Source organism: Sus scrofa, chromosome 16 (assembly GCF_000003025.6).
Source record: "Sus scrofa isolate TJ Tabasco breed Duroc chromosome 16, Sscrofa11.1, whole genome shotgun sequence".
Taxonomy (NCBI): Eukaryota; Metazoa; Chordata; class Mammalia; order Artiodactyla; family Suidae; genus Sus; species Sus scrofa.
The window spans coordinates 53728701-53747941 of record NC_010458.4 but is presented as its reverse complement, the minus strand read 5'-3'; the positions used below and the strand labels follow the sequence as shown (position 1 = coordinate 53747941).

Genomic DNA, 19241 nt, shown 5'->3' with positions numbered 1-19241 from the left:
GGCTAGCACCCTGCCTGACACATAGGTAGCAAAACGCCTTCCCGCCTTCCCTCTGCCCACGAGGCTGTGCTAGTCACTTCCCACCTGGCATCCAGAACCTTCTCTGCCAGGGTTTAAGCTGGGACTACAATTCCCAGGATGCACTGGGCGGAGAAGCTGGCCAATCAGGAAGACAGACGGGTCTCGTTTCTACAGCCAGCTCTCTCCTCCTGGAAGTCCGGAACTTGAGGCAAGGTTGGTGAGGAGGCCGACAGGGTTGGGGTTGTGGGCTGGGCCGGTGAGTCGTTTTAAGCCATCCAAATCCGGTTTTGGTGTGTGGGGTGGAGCCTTTGCCGGCTGCCTCAGGCTCCGGCTTTGGCCGCTAAGCGGGCCCGGGCCCCATTGGGGCCTGGTTTTCTCTTGGCTTGAGACGGGCCTGTGGGCTGGGTGGGTCGCAGCACGGCTGGGGGTCGCACGGAGCACGTTTCGCGTTGTCCTGATGCGGTTTGGGAGCGTGAGCACTGTGCGGATGCCCAGGCGCCTTTGGCTCCAGGTCTCAGGCCCAGGCTGCAGCCCCGAAGACCGGGGCCCCTCATGGGTGTCGGTGGCGCGGAGAAGGAGGCCTTGGCCTTTAGAAGGAAAACTTTGGGACTAGTCATCCCTCTGCCCCTTGGGTTAGTGCCATGGGTGCATTCTTGACTTCAGTCTATGGCGGCTTGGCCTTGGACGCCGCTAGTCTCTCTGTTCCTGAGCCTGGTCTCCGCTTCCACCACCTGGGGAAACGCCGTTTGACCGGCTTGTTCTCTGAGTGATGTTCTGACCCAGCTACCTGGGAAGGCTTGAGGAGCCCTGGCCTCGCTGCAGGCCAGTCGGGTCCCCTTACCACTGTGCCCTCTGACCCCTGCCTACCTACTGCCACCTGAGGGCCCTGAATTACAGACCCTAGAGTGGGGAGGGTCAACTTGGTGGGGCATTTCTCCATCCATTAGCTTTCCTCTTGATTTTTACTTTTTTTTTTAAACATTCATTTCTTATTTTAAAGGTTAATTACACCAGCGCACTCCACTCCCTTTATTTATTTATTTATTTTATTTTATTTTATTTTATTTTATTTTTTTATCATCTTTCCTTTCCCCTCAAATCTGGATCTTTTGCTTTGCCATGTCCAGGTAAGATGGCTGCTGTACCGTTTTCAGGGCCCAGGAGCCTGTAGGTGGAGGCAAAGTGTGTTTTATTCCTTGTCTAGAGATTAAGAAATTTATTTCCTTTGCAGTGCCTCCGCAGTGACTGAAATAGAATAAATTCCTCCAGCTCAGGAAAAGGCAGAAGCAAGAAATTGATATCAAGGTTAGTTGGTGTTTTTTCTTTTTTTTCTTCACTTTTTTTGTACAAGCAGCCTGATACTTAACAACTCACCTTCTGCATTGCTGGAGTTGTGTGCACCAATTGTGATTTATTCAGGTTATTTTGAGATATTTGAATGGTTAAGGGTAGTTTTCAGTGAACCAACTAGAAACCTATGTAATTATATCTACACAATTGACTTAGTATATGTATTTTATAAATAACCATGTTGTTTTACAAGTACCATGTTGATTTATGTTTCATCTGTTGCCCTAACTCCCAAAATTAAATTAGTAGTGCCTTGTTGCCATCTTCTTAATCAAGGAATTTTAATTGAATCTTATTTTAAGATTTACTGTATACTTAAATCATATATGGACTCTGACATTCAAGCATAAGTTAGAATAAGATGCTGACTTACATCAACGAGAATGTAAGAATTAGAGAAGATTTTATGAGATTACTAAATTGTAAGGTAGTTTTTAAGGGCCAAGACTTTCTGAAAAGGGCCATATGCATTTCCCTTGGGAGGGCCCTGTCTTGCGGATATGGTTTGATTAAAGAAGAAACCTCATCCTAAGAATTCCAGTTAGAATTCTTGTTTTCAGATGGAAAAATATTAATAAGTTGATGCCTTCCTATGTTAGAATTCTAACCGTTTATAGAGAGTATAACTTCACAAATAATTTAGTTCTGAAATAACATTTTCCTTTTAGAAATACTGAAAATTTAAATATTTTTAAAGGGTACGTAAATACTTCTGATGTATACATTGTTTTTGTTTCTCTTTTAAAATCAGATGTTTAAGAATAATGTGACTGACCATAAGCTAAGTGTGGAAGCCATAATTAAAAACATTAACACAATTTCTTTGGAGTTAAAGAAGATGAAAGGTACTATGGACTCAGTAACTTAAAATGTTTGCATGTTATTATTATAAATAAATAGTAGAGCTAGTTTGTGCTTCTGCTGGGGTGTAACTGAATTTTGCCTACTATTTAGGATTTCTCTATTTCTTAAGAAATGTTCACACTGTAATGTGAACTGGATCTCTAAAGATGCATTATCTTTGAGCATTCACCAGAAATTAGAATTGAATTTTCATCCCTGGCACTTTATAAAAAGCTTATGAAATCTAACTAAGCTCTCTAAATTTCTCCCCTTCCTTCCCTTCAACAAACTGTTACACAGTGATGTCACATCTCACAATTCAGTATCTTTATCCATTAATCCTTACTAAGCCCTTAAAGTTCTTCCAAATAAAAACGGAATAAGTTTGTGTGAATTAATGGTTCTAGTAGGATTAGACCTCATAGGCATGCTCTCTAGTTTTATCCCAGGCATGTAAAAATTCCATGATTGACTATTTCCAGGGCTAATCTATCCTTGACCAAAAATATTCCCTATTTTGAGGAACATTTTATCTCACCACACGCTATTCCATCATAGACAGTTCCTCCTCATGGACTAGCTGAAATCTCTTTCCCTCTTCCTTTCACCCATTGATCCTGTTTCTGACTATGGAAACCACTGAATATGTAGTTGTTATTCTTATGACAACTCTTGGTATTTGAAGACAGCCTCTATGTGAGTTATGACTGTTATTAGACCTTCAACTACAAGTTACAGATACCAGCTTAACGTGGCTTATATGATAAGGAAGATAGCAAAAAGATCCAAGGTTGAGCAGCCCTAAATAAAGGTAATTCAGAGTTTTAAAGAATTCGTCAAGCACTAGGTTCTTTCCATATTTCTGCTTTGTTACATTCACTCTGTTTATCACTTCTCATAACCATTACCTGTAGACAACCATATATACAAACACTGTCTCTGCCTGTGTCTCTTTAGATAAGCCTTTCCCAAGATTCTTCCAGCATTGGTCAGATTTGCATCAGTCACCACCAAGGGGAATAGGACTGCCAATGCAAGTTTCAGTCAGTCAGGACTAATCCTGGAGCTGGGGAGAGGATCACCTCAAATGTAATCAAATTGTGCCCCAAAGACGGGGGAGTGACTGTTAGACCCCAAATAGTGAGCGTCTGTTAGGCTTTTTCTATGTGTTCTCCCAGGGGCATAAAAACTGAGTCCATGTATTGACAAATAAGTTTGGGAAGGACTTTATGCCATGTAATTCTCTCAGATTCACATGGTACCTATTAACAAAGGCTCTAAGGAGTTAAATATAAAGGAATCCAGTTAGCTTTGCCTAATTCATAATCTCGCAAAACCAATTTCAACACTTCAGCAAGGATTATCTTTCTAAGTCAGTTCTAGGAAGTTTGGACTTTATCCTGAGGATAGTGGTGAACCAATGAACATTTTCAGCAGATTTACATTTTATTTTATTTTATTTTATTTATTTACCATTTTATTTTATTTTATTTTATATTTTGCTTTTTAGGGCCACACCCGTAGCATAGGGAGGTTCCCAGGGTAGGGGTCAAATTGGAGCTGCAGCTGCCAGCCTACACCACAGCCACAGCCACGCCGGATCCGAGCCACGTTTGGGACCTATGCCACAGACCATGGCAATACTGGATCCTTGACCCACTGAGCAAGGCCAGGACTTGAACCTGCGTCCTCATGGATACTACTCAGATCTCTCTTCTGCTAAGCCACGGCAGGAACTACAGCAGATTTGCATTTTAGAAAGAAGTTTTCAGACATAAATTTCTTCCCCTCGGGAAGTAACTTATGGTGCATTCCACCAAACAGGAGAGTAGACCAAAAAGAAAGAGATGTGAGATTCTGGAAAAAGAGGTATTCCACACAAGGGAGGGGTGAAAGGCGTCCCTAGGATAATGGTGAAGGGAATTCCCAAGATGTGTGCTGCACAGCAGTCCTGGAGAGCTGTCAGTCCAGACTAGAGCAGATCAGAAGGCTCTCGGAGAGGAGAGGCTCTTAGCAACAGAACAGTCAGGGCTCTTGGCTGGACCAAGAGTAGGTGTACTCTCTGCAGAAACTGGGGTATAGCATTGAAAGAAAGAAACACTTTTTAACTGTGATTGGATGGTAGCTTCCAGGAAGGGAGATGTCATTTAATACTCAACTGTTAAAAACATATAATCAGAAAAATGTAAACATTAAATATTGAGCTAGGAAAAATTGTACTCAGGTATATGGGGGGGCTATGGAGTGAGTGAAAAGAGGTGTGTCTTAATTTTCTGTGGTCAGAAGCAAATAGATAATAACTAAAATTGAAAAAATAAAATATGTGTGTCATTTAGAGATATGGAAATTAAATACTACTCCTCCCAAAACAAAAACTCAACACAGAAAGGAACCACAAAAGCAACAAAAACAAAATGTTCTCCAAAGAAATTAAAAGTGCTTGCCTCTGGGAGATAGGAATTGCTATTTTTTTGTAAAATGCCTTGATTCTTTACACTATGTGCATGTATAACAGATAAAAATAATAATTTTAAAAGGTATAAATTAAATTTGAAAAAACCAAATTGCAATTTAACAGGATAGTTGTTTGAGCTAAAGAGCCTTTTTAGTGAGTTTCTGTTTCTTATTTTGTATTACATAAATTTGACTCTTAAGTCAAAATGGGGCACATCTAAATTGTAGTTTGATCAGTAGTCACTTAATAGAAAACTAAATTAAGAATTAGGAAATTGGAGTTCCTGTCGTGGCGCAGCAGAAATGAATCCGACTAGGAACCACGAGGTTTCAGGTTTGATCCCTGGCCTTGCTCAGTGGGTTAAGGATCCAGCGTTGCCATGAGCTGTGGTGTAGGTCACAGATGTGGCTTGGATCGGGCGTGGCTGTGGCATAGGCTGGCAGCTGTAGCTTCAGTTGGACCCCTACCTTGGGAACCTCCATGTGTGGCGGGTGCAGCCCTAAAAAGAAAAAAAAAAAAAAAAGAATTAGGAAATAGCTACTTAAAGTAATGTTAGTTGTCTATGACATAAGTACTACAAATAGTGTCTTCTATTGTTTTCTTTTACGCAGAGCTGTCCCAGTTACTGCTTTGTGACCTTACCCTACATTTTAGTCATCCTGTAAAGACAGATGATGTGAAGGAAACTGAGAGAAACAGTCCCCTCTTTGAAGAGTCTGAAATGTCAGATATAACCGTTGCTTCCAACAGTTTTTAAATCTGACCTTGTATTGTGAATCTATAACTTTGTGTTGTTGAATCGACATATATCTAGTAGAATTGAGTTTACTAATATATGTAATATAATAAGAAACAAAATAAAGATATGTTGAGTTGTAACTAATCATTTCCTGTTCTTGAAGGCTGTTTTTTTTTTTTTTTCCTTGTTTTAATGTTTCAAGGAATGGCTAATTTATTTCACTTATGGCAAAAGTATGTCAGAGGAAATTGGCCATGGGGCCCTGCTTATCCTTTATGCTTGAATTTGGCTTAGGTCAAAAGAGAGTTACTAAATTATAAATGTTTGATATGAGTTTGTATTAATCAGATCTCGCCTGCTGGCAAGTGCCAAAAGCAACTCAAGCTAACTGAAGCATTTATTGGGTCATGTGATTGGAAGTCCATGGCTGGGGTGGATTTTAGGGCCTCCACAAATTCATCAGAGGTCTCCATCCTGGTTCTGTTTCTGCATCCACCTCATCCTTTCCTAAAGGCTGGTTTCCTCCATGTCATAGGTGGAAGGGGTATGGCAGACAACTCCAGATGTTCAGCATTACCTTTGGGGGACCCCAGAGAAAAGAGAGATCCTTTGTCTCAGCCTCTGTGTTTAACATTCCAGAGAAAGATCCTGATTGGCCCAGCTTTGATTAAGATGGGTCTTGAGCAACTATGTTTGGTGAGACTGGGATCATATGCCAGGTCTGTAGCCAAAAGAGATGCCGCATCAAAAGAACAGAGTTGCCATGGCCCAAAGAAGGGGAGAAAGAATGCTAGTCATTCAAACATCAGATATTCATCATTTATTTCAATCATTGGAGTGGAATAGGTTTTATTTTTAGGACACCTGTGTCCTAAAAGTTGCTAATTTCTGTCTCTTTCTGCCAACAGAAATTTAAAATAATAATCTTTATTTATTTTTTAAACATAATCCACTACCAAATAGTTGCTTGAAATCTGCCATGTCCTTCATTTTAAATATTTTTAAACATAAGGTATGTAATACCACAAAGCAAGACACAAGGTCAGCTCCCTCCATCGCAGTTCTAGCCTCATTGCCCAGCACCTAGCTCAGTGTTTAGCACAGAATAGGCATGGAGTCAATGCTTGTCGAATATCCTCTTGAATAAACATGTAAATGAATGAAAGTTTTTCAGCTTTAGAATTCCTGAGTTCTGAACCCTGAATTGAGAACTTCTGGTTTGTAAGGATGACGTTTGTGAAGCATCATTTTAATTGTCAGTGGTTAAAAGTCTCTACATACTTATTTTAGCAAGTTGTCAGTTTTAACTAGATGACTTCCAAGATCCCTTCTGATGTTCTTTTTTTTTTGGGGGGGAGGTCTTTTCTAGGGCCGCACCTGTGGCATATGGAGGTTCCCAGGCTAGGGGCCTAATCGGAGCTGTAGCTGCCGGCCTACGCCAGAGCCACAGCAATGCCAGATCCGAGCCACATCTGCGACCTACACCACAGCTTACGGCAACACCAGATCCTTAACCTACTGAGTGAGGCCAGGGATCGAACCCAAAACCTCAGGGTTCCTAGTCAGATTCATTAACCACTGAGCCACGGCAGGAACTCCCCAGTGTTCTTTCTCTTATCTCATGAAATTGAAGACAAGAATCTTTGTGACTTAGAAATTTTATATACTAAACAGAGAAGCCATACATTTTTATTGTTAATAAAAGTTGTGGAATAACAACCCAGGCCTCAAAAGGGAAAACTTAACTGAATGTGAGGTTTTCATTGTGTGACATGCCTACTTTTTTTTAAGTGAGATATGAATGTTGAAGGAAAGAACTGAATTGCTTTGAAGAATTTATAAAGCCTCTTGGGAATGGATGAAGAGAAGGGCTTTATTACAGTTGTCAGGAAAAAAAAAACCTATCTAATTGGAAAGTCTGATCAGATTTTTCCATGTATACATGCATTGTTCTTTCATTTTCCTGGGAAGACTTCAGTAAAATCTATTTCACTTGATGATGCTTTTGGATTTGGTTGGGGGGGGTGGAGTGGAGGTAGGATGTGGGTGTTGGATGTGATGAACTTAAATTTGACACCAAAGCCTCATTTCTAAATTTAAAATGTTTTCTTTGGGCATTTGTATCTTAAATTTGATTTAAAACAAATAAAAAAGTAAGAACTAAGTAAAGTCAATAAAGTTGTCTTAGGAACTCAAAAGTGAAGCAAAAGGCAAATTAATTTTAATTCCAGGGAGTTATCCTGACATGCATTTATCTTTTTCATAAAAAAGTACACAAAAATCCCCCCAGCAAAAAAAAAAAAAAAAAAAACAAATAAGAAAGGATGAAATGTTTTGGAAGCTTCTTAAATTATTGCTGCCTAGAAACTGAATTTTAGTAAGTTTCAAATTGTGCATATAAAACTGATGATTGCCTTTGACAAAGGAGTGCCTATTTTAAAAAATTCAGTTTTTAATGTGTTACCAAAATTATTACCATTTCAGTGTTGCTCAGCTTGCCCCATATTGTTTGTGTAGCTGGGCAAACTAATGTACTTGGAAATGGGTATTCACAAATACGTATCTTTTAAAAATGAATTATTACAGTGCCCTACTCCACTTCAAGTGTGAACATTATTACTCATGCATTTTATAAACATTGAAGAAGAATAAATAAATTATGGGATATCTGACAGTCTTCATTTCAAACACTTTTTAAGCAAAAGGACAAAACTCTTCATGTTAAGGGGTTCAATTCAGTCCCAAGTGTCTGATGGTTTACCACAGTTGACTGATCTTCCCATGCTGGCATCAGAGGCAGGAGTAAGGTTCCTTTGCTTGGCTGGCTTGCTAGGGATAAGTTGCAGCATAGGTTAACGTGCACTGGTATCTGGAACCTCGGTTTTTTCCATCAATGAGTAGAAGCGGCATTTTCCTAAAGTAGTCAATAATATCTGACACAGACAGAAAGTCCTGAAAGGTTTAAAATAGGGAGATAAATCAACATTGGAATATGGGTAGCAGGAATTTCACTCTCATTTTTAAAATCTGCATAATACTCTACCTCTTGAAATGTGAGGATTATGGGAATATTTATGTGTGGTGTGTGTGTAAAATTTGGCAAATAGCTTAATGATTTCTACTGCGGACCTTTGAAAAACTAATTCCTCACCAACATGGGTTAAAGCAAATGTGTATTTATGTGTGTGTATGTATATTTAACTTCATATGGCAGGCTATATATATATATATACATATATATATTTATATTTATATGTATATATATGAGGGCAGGGAGTCTAATCCTGATAGCCTTACCTTAGGGTTGTTTCATTTGTGGTTTGGTTTTGGTTTGTGTATCCCTGCTTTACTCTGAATCATTAATAACGTCAGAAAGTCTAAGGAGTTCAAGTCAGACAGCATCCCTGGTGTTTGTGTTGGAAGATGATCTCGGTAGCAGGTCATACCATTTCCTTCATGATCTCTGCTGTGTCCCCAACTGCCACCTTCACCAGAGCTCTGAAGCAAGTCTTTGCATTCATTACCTGGATCACCCTATCACTGATGGCTAGATTGGAAAATCCCCATCCATCCATCTGGATGTGGGTCAGAAGTCTCCTAGGTACTTTAGATTTATGCGCTGCCCCCAAGACTGCCCGGCTAGGTGCTGCCCTCCAGGGCAGCTGCAATCTGTGGTTTGTATTTGTGTTCCCACTAGACCAGTAGACATCCTGGAGGGCAGATGTCTCTGCTTCTATAGGACTGGTGCAGCTCTACCCAGATGGAACCAGTGATTCAAACATATGGCCAAAGTCATGTGGACTTTTTTTCTACTCATCTATATTATCATAACTTAAAACTATTTGGAGTGAAGTGGAAGTTATGGCTAAGTTGCTTCTCATTCTGGAAATGTTTGATTCAGCTGCTTCTCCTCCTGGAACGTTGAGCTTAAAGAATATGTTTGGGGTATTCAGTTTAGTTGTAGCTTAAAAAAGCAGCCCTGAAAGGTTTCCTTCACACCAGTCCTGATTACCACCCAAAAAGTGACTAGCGTAAACTTTGGCGAAAGACAGGAAAATGTTTTTGACAATTTTGCCACGTTCATGGGTCAAACCTCCATGTTTAGTAAGAAATGACCAAGTATCTTAAATAATCACCAAGAGAATTCTATTTTTCCCCTTTTTCCAGATGTTCATTTAAGATACAGCTTTATAAATACACTGTAATCTTACATTAAAATTATGTCACAGAGGTGAATGCAAGAAGGGCCTTACCTTTTACACCATCTAACTTAGTTTTTAAAAATTTAAATGTTAACATTTTTAAATTTACACAAGTGATTTTAGACTACTTGGATTAAAAGATATAAAAAAGATTCCATGGCACAGGTAGCTACTGTTAAGATTTTATTTCCTTCCAGTAAATTAAGGGTTTCACTAATGTGACTTAACTCTTAAGTTGCCATAAAGTATGGAACCCCCCCCCCGCCCCGCCCCAGCAAAGAATGCTACAGCAAGATTCCAGGTAGGTAAGTATGCAGAAAGACATAAATAGAGACTGGAGGGAAATTTTATAATTAGAAGCCCTTACCTCTTTCCCTCGGAGTCCAGTTCCCAACAAGTAGACTTGGTTTTCCTCCTGATAACGGATCTGGATGTTGTAAACTTTATCTTTGTACAACACCATGAGGACATATGGATTGGTTATTGTTTTTTTAGAGCTGTCTCTAACCAGAAAAGTGCCATCCTGAAAGGATAAATTCCTGTTACTATGGGAGCAGGAAAAGTCAATACTCCTATTGTCTGTAAGAGCAGAAAACAAGACTCTAGGGATCTGGAAACCTAACAGTTGACAATTCAGTGAACATTCAGTTCCCCAAACAGCTGCAGTCCCATGTGTCATGGATTCCTTGATGTCAAGAAAGAGGCAGCAGAGACATTTCCAAATTTCAAAGAGACATCTTTGAAGTCTCTTTATGAAAAAGGAATCTCTTTTTCAGTAATAAAACAAGTAATAGGTGGTTGAGTGGATAAAGGGCCAGCAAAATAACTTTATTGGTTAACTACAGATATATCTTCTGACTCAAAAGCTAATTCTCTAATCCTGTCTTTCCACAGCCTAAGTCAGAAAATACCTGCAAATACCTAAGAAATTTACCTATTTTAAAACTTTACGGTATCCAGATACAATGTTTCATTATAAAACACCTGAACCTTGGCAGGTGTTCTTAGCACCCTTTTTCCCTAATATTTACTAAAATACCGTTGTGATTTGGCCTATATTTTAAAATTTCATTCCATAAATTATTGCTACATCAAATTAATACTGTAAAGATCTAATATTAAAATAGAATGAATAAGGAGGAATCCATTTAAATTACTTCCTCCTCTGTGTATTGAATCAGGATGTCTTAAATAGTCAACAATCTGCAATAATGGCTTTCCTTTATTCTGTTCATTCCAAGATGATTGAATAAATTTTAGAACATCTCTGTTGCACAAATATACTTGTTGAACAAATATTGGTAGTCCTGGCTTTGCTTTAGAATTTCAAGTTTTGAAGACTTCCAGAGCCCACATGGCACCCCTGACTAATTAAATCTAGAATCTCTCAAGATAAGACTGGAATCAGAATTTTTCTTAGAGCTCCTCAGGTGATTTAAATGTGCAACAAAGCTTGAGAACTACAGTTGTAGTCTCCAAATGTGAGAGCTGTGAAAGACAAGGATCTTTGCTTTCCTGTCTCTGATACATAGATTTAAGGTTAATAGTCAGCACTGGCAGGCAAGAAATCTGGTTCCAGACCTCAGTGTTAACGGGCAGCTAGAAACTGCTAGGAGAAAGGATGAAAAGTTGCTGTTGTCTCTCAATATGGGCCCCTTCACATTGATGCCAACTATGTATTAAGAGGAACATGGAACCTTCCTTAAAATGTTGGAATTTGGGAGGAGAGAGTCTCCTTTTGGCCTTGTATAATTCCTGTGCAAAGGTGGACCATTTTCGTTAATAAAATCTCCTAAGAGTCTGCCAGCCAAATGATTACCTTAATTTAGATTATTTTGTCAGGACCCTAGGAATCATTTCTCCGGATGCTGGTAGATAGGAAGCTGGCACTAATTGGTCCCCTTAGTATAAAAGCACGAACAGCAGCCAGCAGAATTCCTAGCCCATAATCAGTACTCAATAAAAGTCAGTTCCCTTTATTTTCTTCCATTAATATTTATAACTACTAAAAAATAAACATTAACACAGTACCTGGTTTATCCTTCTGAGAGCAGCTTCTGCCTCTGTTCGGGTAATATAAGAAACGTACCATTCTTCATTTAATGAATTCTGAAATGTAAATTTTTAAAAACGGAATCAATTTTGCAGTTACATATGTAAGTGAAAAGAAAAGCCTCCAAGTAATCATTTCCATAAATCACCACCTCAATTCCATGAGGTCTGAAATATTTGTTTTCTTAATTTGAATATAGAATCACTTAGGTAAGGCTACATAGAAGATATTTTGTTTGAACTGCTTTTTATCATAACACTGGATGCAAAGGTAACTGTGAATAAGAATGCCATATATAATGGAGCTTCTTATCAGGAAAGGTAAAGATGTAATAATTTCTTTAGTTTAGAATGATAATATATTCACTGAAAAAACTGAGTTAACGAGCAGTTAAGTGACTTATTGCAATGTCATAAGCTAAGAAACAGATGAAAAATAAGATTATCTTTCTGCTTATTTAATGCAAAACACACATTTGCCATTGGAAGAGTCTGAAAAACACCAAGGAAAAAGAAAATATTACTTTTCATCGAATCCTCCTCTTAATTTTTTTCGCTAAAAAAAAAAAAATAAGGCTAATAGAAGTACAAGAGCGTGTTCAATGGGAGTTCTGATGATTCATTTTCTGGGGGAACAAAACGGAGTACAAACAGATGCCTTATTACCTCATCTTCCCCAGGGGATGGTGGCCGAGGTTTGTTTGGAATTGGTGAGGAAAAGTTCCTGCCTTCGATTCTGGGAGGTGGTCTGTTGCTCGGGCCTTCAAAAGTGGAGCATTTGGAAAGTTAATTTCAGCAGTCTTTCACTTCTGTCATAAGCACATTTTTCTCCCCCAAGTGCCCTTGCAGTTAGTTGTTCCTAGTAATTCACATTTCAAGAAACCACAAGTTCAAAAATAATTTTCACTTGTTCAGAACCATAAGGACCACTCAGTTATTCTGCAGCCAGGCCAGTGACATTGTGAGGTACTACCACACCTTTGAGTGATTGTTTAATTGTGCATGTTATATACTATAAAGTGACGAGATCCATTGCTGAAAAAGCCACATTGCTTTAATGTGGTCATCACAAAGAATATTCAGAAGCCAGATCTTTCATAGACTCCAGCACACCCAGAATGGATTCCCTACCACCCTGTGGTGATGTGGTGATAAAGATAATCATATTCTCATTGTTTTCTTAAAAAGAAATGTAAGTTACCCCAGAGGCTGGGACATTACCTTGAGAATATTGTTAGCTTTTAGAGCCAGAGTTTACTACCTGCCATTCTTTACCAAATTTTCTCCAGATGTAGAACTGTTCACCTCCCCATAGAAGGTCCCACCACCTATCCCAACAATCAGGAAATCTGTGTTGGTGTGTCCTGCAAATTACCCAGCACTTGAGTTTCACTTTCTTGTTGACAGTTCCCTGACACTTTTTAAGCGAATGTGTCTCCTAGTCTCAGGAAAGTTTTGCTCATGTTGATCTGTAATTGCCAAGCCCATCTTCAATGTGTCAGAATGGCTGCTAAAGACTGGAAATTCCAAGTTGAATGTTCTCAATAATTCATGCCTCATTCATTTGTTCATTCAACAGCACTGCCCTGTCCAGGCCCTGAGTAAGGCACCTGTGTACGCTGCCTGTCATCCTCACAGCAACCGCACAAGGTGGGTATTATCTTCTTTTTGAATATGAGGAAACAAAGGCTGAGAGAGTCTAAACAAAGCATGGACAGGGCTAGGACTAGAACCTGTGGCTTCCAGACATTACTCTGCCTAAATGACAATTCCAAGGAGACCCTGAATCACCAGGCTCAGGAGTCTGTGGGTATGAAGGGCCGACTGTACTATGCTATTTTCTACAAATGACTTGAGCATCCTTGGATTTTGGTACCTGTGGGGGTCCTGGAACCCATCCCCCTTCCCATATAGAGGGATGACTATATTCCCAAAAAAAAAAAAAAATTAAGCAACTGTTCATATTAATAATCCCCATCACCAGTAAATAGTCTAGTGCCACCTTGTACACCTTTGCTTATACTCAAAGTGTTCCATGGACCAGCAGTACCAGCATCACGTGGGAACTTGCTAGAAATGCAGAACCTCACTGAATCAGAATCTGCATTTTAACACAACTCCTAGGTGATTTATATGCATCTTACAGTTTGAGAACACTCTCAGTAAATACTTACCATGGACACCCAGAGGAGATGTTAGTGAAAATACAGGTCCTCACCCAGACTCACTGTATCAGAATCTTGGGGGTTGGGAGTCTCTTAATCTGCATTTTAAAAAAATGTTCCTCAACTAGCAACCCAGGTTATACTCATTGTAGAAACTAAAACTACAGAGAAAACCAGCACTCTCCTGAATGCCATGTAAAAACAGCAGGGGGAAAAACTGTACGTAGGAAGATGAAGGCCAGGGCTGCCTTCCTGAGGAAGTGTGTGCGTGTATGTGTGTGTTATTCTGTGTAGTAGCCAATCATCCCAACAGCCTTTCACACACTACACAAGCTGAGTTAAGTGTTGAATGAGGAAGTCAGGTGCTTTGAGGAAATAAAACCTTTGCTAAAAGGCTTTGGAACAGGTTGGCCATCCAGTCCTGCTGGCATGTTGGCGGGACCAGGTCACTAGAGCCCAGAGTACAAACCTTGAGAGAAGTATGGCGGCAGGGAGGCACTCTGCGGAAAACTACTGTTACTGCGGAGACAGAAAAAGAATGGATTTAAGTTGGGTTGGGGTGAAGGGGCCAGAGGGGGAGTCTGGATTAGGGGAATGCTGCTTCCTGTTATTACTTCCCACCAGCTCCCTGAAACCATGGAAGCAGGGCAAAGAGAAGGAACCTGTTGGGTGTTTCACTACTGTCCCAAGATGGACCACCCCAAAGCCTAACAAGTTTCACAAGCCAAAAGCAACAAAAGAACTGTATAAAGGGCTGTAAAAGCTACTTTTGAAAGTCAGCTGAGCCCGAAAAAGCAAAAAAAAAAAAGAAAAGCAAAAAAGAAAAGGTCAGCTGTAGTTTGAGGACTTTGAGTTTGGAGTAAGACAGAAATCCTCTTTGGAGAAGACTTCTCTTTTAGTTAGGACAATACATTACATGGGCGTGTTGTTTGAGAATCCGCAAGGCCTAATGGTCTACAGGGAGAGGGTAAGGGGTGAGAAAGAGAGGGCTCCGTGGTGCTGCTGGACACCGAAACAGCATCCGTGGGGACTGGGGTGATGTGGGCCTACGGGGGCCCCGATATGCTGTCTGTTGTGCAGCAGCTCCCCCTGCAAATTTAGTCCAAACCTTCAGTAAAATTGCTCTGTTCAGCAATCTCATGTGAGTGGTATTTTATAAGCATGAAGACTAGGGCTAGGGCCCAGTGGGGTGAAGTAGCATGAGAAAATGGTAGACATGGAAGAAGAAGATAAACAGATGAAAGAGTGAGAAGTAGCAGCAGAAAATCAGAGCAAGAGGCACCCAGGGAAAGTGAAAAAAAAAAAAAAAAAGTTAAGAGTCCTTCCAGATATCTGGCAGGGGTGGAGGGGCCTTGCTGGTGAATTTTCTCCCATATTTAGGATAGGGACTGGGCTTTTCCCAGTGAGGGAGAAGATGAGCCCAAAGGGCTAGTGGATGAACCCTGGGGTTGGGGGGGGAGGGGGGGAGGGCAGGTATCAGGAGGCAGCCTGAGGGCTTATTTAGGAGAAATGACCTAAATCTTTCTCCTGTTTGTACCTCTGCCTCTGGACAGCCTGCCTCATTGTGGACCCTGAGAAAACCCTCTTGCTACTGAGAAAACAGCTGCTGGGGACAGCTCACCAGGTGAGTTCTCTGCGTCTGCTAAATGCAAGGTAAGTTTTTTTGGTCTTCCCGTCCAAGTAATTAACTGGGTTTCTTGAGTGTTTGTTTCTTTGTTTCAACTCACGGAGTGAAAACGGTCCCCATTTCCTCCCAAAGAGTCCTTTGCGTCTAGGCTTTTGACAGAACAGGCAATTCTGTACCCCTCTGACCCCAAGTACAGAGACTCAGAACACAGCAGTGAGCTAAGACATGCGGTTCTTTATGTTCAGCTTGGTTTTGATTCTTAAGACCCAGAATGTTCTGACTGTACCATCAGTGACTCATTTCTCTCTTTCTCTCTTTCTTTCTCTCTTTCTTTCTCTCTTTCTTTCTCTCTTTCTTTCTTTTCCTTTCCTTTCCTTTTCTTTCCTTTTCTTTCTTTTCTTTCTTTCTAATTGGTTTTTAGGGCTGTGCCCCTGCCATAAGGAAGTTCCCAACTAGGGGTCGAATTAGAGCTACAACTGCTGGCCTGTAGCCACAGCCACAGCAACACAGGATCCAAGCCGCAACTTCGACCTACACAGCAGCTCACGGCAGCACCGGATCCTTAATCCACTGAGGGAGGCCAGGGATCGAACCCTCATCCTCGTGGATACTAGTTGGGTTCATTACCACGGAGCCATGAGGGGAACTCCAGTGACTCATTTCTTTCTTCCTCAACCCACCAGACGTTAGCTTGGTATCAGTGCCCCCAGATGGTGTACCAATTTAGAACTGAATGGCAGCACACACCTTTCTGAGAAGGCTCCGGGTGTGTGAGTCGGTGGGAGGGGGTGCTTGGGTGAGGGCTTGGTGGATCTTGAAGGGAAGGTGTTGGAGCTCATGGGGAGCATTGTTGGTGGGGGCAGGGGTCTCTGATGCACTGTGAGGTGAGAGAGAAGAAGCAAGTTGTTAGGATCCAGGTGTCACAGGACTGCTCCCCAGTTCAAAACAGCCCAGAACTGCTCCCCAGTTCGAAACAGCCGGTCTAAAAGGAGGTACAAAAATCCGAAAGATTGAATGCCATTGGGAAGTGGGTAGAAAGCCTACCCCCAAGGTTTTTCTAAATGATTTACCAGCTTAGAATGCATTTTAAAATGCTCCCATTCTTTATCATTCTCCATAATACACATCTTATTTTTTTCACTTTTGCAATGTTAACTTGGCAGAAAATTATCAGTTGGAAATCATATGGATTTCAGAAATGACTCACAAGTTTAATGAAAGCCAAATTTTATGCCATGCCATTTATCTGCAATTAATGATCCTTGACCATGTGTTAAGAGAGCGTAAACACTAGGATATTTTCTATTCAGCTGTACATGCAGTTTTCAGTTTTGCTCTGCAAGTAATTTGCACTGTAATGCCTGAACGTTGGTAACCAAGCCAAATAATCCACTTTATTGTAGTTACATAGTATGCCAACTGATGTATGTCTACTTAATACTAATTTAACAAGTGTAATGTTTTCTGTGCTAAATAATTCCATCTGAGTGCCTCAGCAGAAAAACAAAGGAATAGGTTATAAGTTGTAAGAAAGCCTTTCTGAACATACCATCGTCTTCATCCTGGTAAGGGGAAGAAAAAAAAGAAGATATTAACCTATCATGAAAACACAATTCCTCGGGAGTTCCCATTGTGGCTCAGTGGTAATGAATCCGACTAGGATCCCTGAGGGTGCGGGTTTGATCCCTGGCCTTACTCAGTGGGTTAAGGGTCTGGTGTTGCCGTGAGCTGCTGTGTAGGTCGGATCCTTTGTTGCTGTGGCTGTGGAGTAGGCTGGCAGCTGCAGCTCCGATTGGACCCCTAGCCTGGGAACCTCCATATGCCACAAGTTGTGGCGCTGAAAAGCAAAAACAAAACAAAACAAAACAACCCCCCCCAAAACCCCAAGAAACAGAAAACACCACAGTTCCTAAAAGAACCATATTTCTCCATCATAGAAATGTCTCTGTTTTCTTTAGTAGTTGTGCGTCTCCATAATTAAGGTACTGTGGAGACCAGTAGAACTTGCTAAGTAATTTATCTTTTTTTAACAAATGGTCATTTAAAGACAGTCCATTCTGAGACACTTTATATAATTAACATCAAATAGGTACTGAGGTATCTAAAAGGACCCAAGGATGCACTAATAGTGACAGTATCAAACATGTGTCCTGAAGACTCACAAATGATATTTCATCCAGTTCTCCTAGCACCCCTTCAGGAATTTAGCCTCCTCATTTTCCACATGAAAACGTGCTGCCCAGGAGGGATTCTTAACTTGCCAAGAGTTACAGAAATCGATTCAACCCTAATCAGCCTTGTTTTGGGGTTCGTTTTGTAATGGCTGCTCCCCTTAAACATCAGGCAACCTTACTGATGTGTAAATAGCTTCCAAGTTGTGCCCACACGGTTCGGCACGTTTATCTTTAGGACAGCCTTGTGAAATAAGAGAAGGGAGGGGTATTTGCTCTACACTTCAGATAAGAAATGATGTTCAGAGAGGCCAGGAAGATTTTGCCACTGACTAGTGGGCCACAACTGCCGACTCGGACTTGTTAGGCCGGCACAGTGGTGATGAAAGAGCGCCTTCCTCAGTGTTGTCGTGAGGATTAAATTAGTTACTACTTGTACATGGTGTATGTTGAGTGCTCGATAAAAGTTTGCTGAGCCCTTGAACATGGCAAGGGTGGGATGGCCTTCAGAGGGCTTCCGGTGTAGAGGAAATCAGACAGACCTAGATTTGGATCCTGGCTCTCTACCAGCTGTGAAACTTGCCACCAGTATCTCACCCCCGTCAGCTTCGATTTCCTCTTAGTAAAAGAGAAACAATGACTCCTTAAAGAGACATTAAATGCACAGTATGTGTAAAGCTGGGATGGCCAACTGCCTGGTCTTTGTTTGCCTGAAACTGATGGGGTTCCTGGGATAATGAGACTTTCTTTACTACATCTGGACAAGTGGCAGGCAAACACTTGTTCAGAAGTAGCTAGATTGGCAACAGGTCCATAGCAGGCATTCAATAGATGCTATTTCCCTTCTTCCTAAGCCATGGAGATATTAAAGGGGAAAACAGAGGCCTAGGATGCTTTGCTGTGAGGCCCAGACTCTGGAGCACCCCTCACTTTATCTTCCCCTTCACCTCCTGCCCCTTACCTTGCTAATCACCATGGGTAATGGGGCTGTGATGAACCCAGTCTCCCCAGGAGCTTTCAAGGCACAGGAGTAAGCAGTACAGCATGTGGGCAGGAGGGAGAGATGGCAGCCCCACCAGGCCCCAGGGTTCAGCAGCCTCCTGTGTTCAGGCCTGGCTCCCAGCACTGGACGCAAATGTGGCCAAGACAGAGGTAGCCCCGGCCTCCACAAGAGCTTTCACTGGTTCCCCTGTGCCAAGCACTCACCAAGTGATGCTTTGTACTTACATTCTCTCTTCTGTCTCCTCCCCATCCATGCCTGAAATGAATCCGGGCAAAGGAAAAGAACTGAGCATAAAGAGTTTAAAAGAACATAGGTTGTTTTGCCTAATCTAATAAGTAACAAGAAACCAAACCCATTGAGCCATGATTACATGGAAAAGCAAAAACCCCAGCAGAAAAGCAGGGGAGAGGGAAGTTTGGTGACTCAGTGTTCTGTCATCATTGTGAGCTGAGCTGGGCAAACCTTTATTCTGTTTAGCTACTGCAGCAAATAATTACATTAAAGAAAAAAGGTTTCGTCAGCAACCTCTTTAGTAGCTATTAAATTTCACTGAGTAGATGTTTCTCTAAGCAAATAAAAACATTTTAGGTAACCTTCTCCTCGGCTGATGTTT

General features: G+C 41.0%; 2 protein-coding genes across 3 annotated transcripts in view; one reads left to right on the top strand and one right to left on the bottom strand.

Moving 5' to 3' along the window:
- On the top strand, nt 663–7723 carry C16H5orf58 (chromosome 16 C5orf58 homolog). Its single transcript, XM_021076823.1, is given in 5 exon segments — nt 663–787; nt 1253–1313; nt 1315–1326; nt 2123–2216; nt 5281–7723. Coding segments are annotated over 5 exon segments (438 nt in total). The 3' UTR covers nt 5427–7723.
- The window catches only part of LCP2 (lymphocyte cytosolic protein 2), a 44763-nt gene continuing 31727 nt past the window's right edge, over nt 6206–19241 (bottom strand). For both annotated transcript variants that reach the window (XM_021077083.1, XM_021077084.1), the window contains exons 14-21: nt 18853–18883; nt 17004–17016; nt 16202–16331; nt 14297–14346; nt 12329–12423; nt 11642–11719; nt 9978–10133; nt 6206–8360 (exon numbers count right to left, since the gene is read on the bottom strand). In XM_021077083.1, coding sequence (XP_020932742.1) covers nt 8238–8360; nt 9978–10133; nt 11642–11719; nt 12329–12423; nt 14297–14346; nt 16202–16331; nt 17004–17016; nt 18853–18883 — 676 coding nt within the window. In that variant the 3' untranslated portion in view covers nt 6206–8237. The remainder of the gene's footprint in view (nt 8361–9977; nt 10134–11641; nt 11720–12328; nt 12424–14296; nt 14347–16201; nt 16332–17003; nt 17017–18852; nt 18884–19241) is intronic.